The sequence below is a fragment of the Corvus brachyrhynchos genome, unplaced genomic scaffold, assembly GCF_000691975.1.
Source record: "Corvus brachyrhynchos isolate BGI_N302 unplaced genomic scaffold, ASM69197v1 scaffold114, whole genome shotgun sequence".
Classification (NCBI taxonomy): domain Eukaryota; kingdom Metazoa; phylum Chordata; class Aves; order Passeriformes; family Corvidae; genus Corvus; species Corvus brachyrhynchos.
This window is the reverse complement of record NW_008238337.1, coordinates 4,558,829-4,559,267: the sequence shown is the minus strand read 5'-3', so window position 1 is coordinate 4,559,267 and position 439 is coordinate 4,558,829. Positions and strand designations below refer to the sequence as shown.

The following is a 439-nucleotide window of genomic DNA, read 5'->3' as shown; positions in this document are numbered from 1 at the left end:
GCGCGAGGGGGGGGGTGGGGCCCCCCCCTGGCCCCGCCTGGCCATGGGGAACACTGGGATGATTCGGGGAGCTGGGAAGGCTGGGACTCGGGGGATGTCGCGGGGCAAGGCGGTGGCTGACGGGCGGTGGTGTCACAGGCCAGACAGCCCTGCACATCGCCATCGAGCGCCGCTGCAAGCACTACGTGGAGCTGCTGGTGGAGAAAGGAGCAGACGTCCATGCCCAGGCCCGCGGCCGCTTCTTCCAGCCCAAGAGCGAGGGCGGCTACTTCTACTTCGGTGAGCAGGGAAGGAGCCCGGGTGTCTGCACCCCAAGGTGCCCCCGCAGCGGGGAAGGGGTGACAGGAGCGCCGGTGATGTCCCCCAGGTGAGCTTGCCCCTCTCGCTGGCCGCCTGCACCAACCAGCCGCACATCGTGCACTACCTGCCGGGGAACGGG

The 439-nt window shown here is 70.2% G+C and overlaps 1 protein-coding gene across 1 annotated transcript in view; it reads left to right on the top strand.

The window, feature by feature from the left end:
- TRPV4 (transient receptor potential cation channel subfamily V member 4) overlaps positions 1 to 439 on the top strand; it is an 18,126-nt gene that overhangs the window by 4,712 nt on the left and 12,975 nt on the right. The window contains exon 3 of the mRNA XM_017734724.1: positions 61 to 279. Within this exon, the coding sequence (XP_017590213.1) occupies positions 61 to 279 (219 nt within the window). The remainder of the gene's footprint in view (positions 1 to 60; positions 280 to 439) is intronic.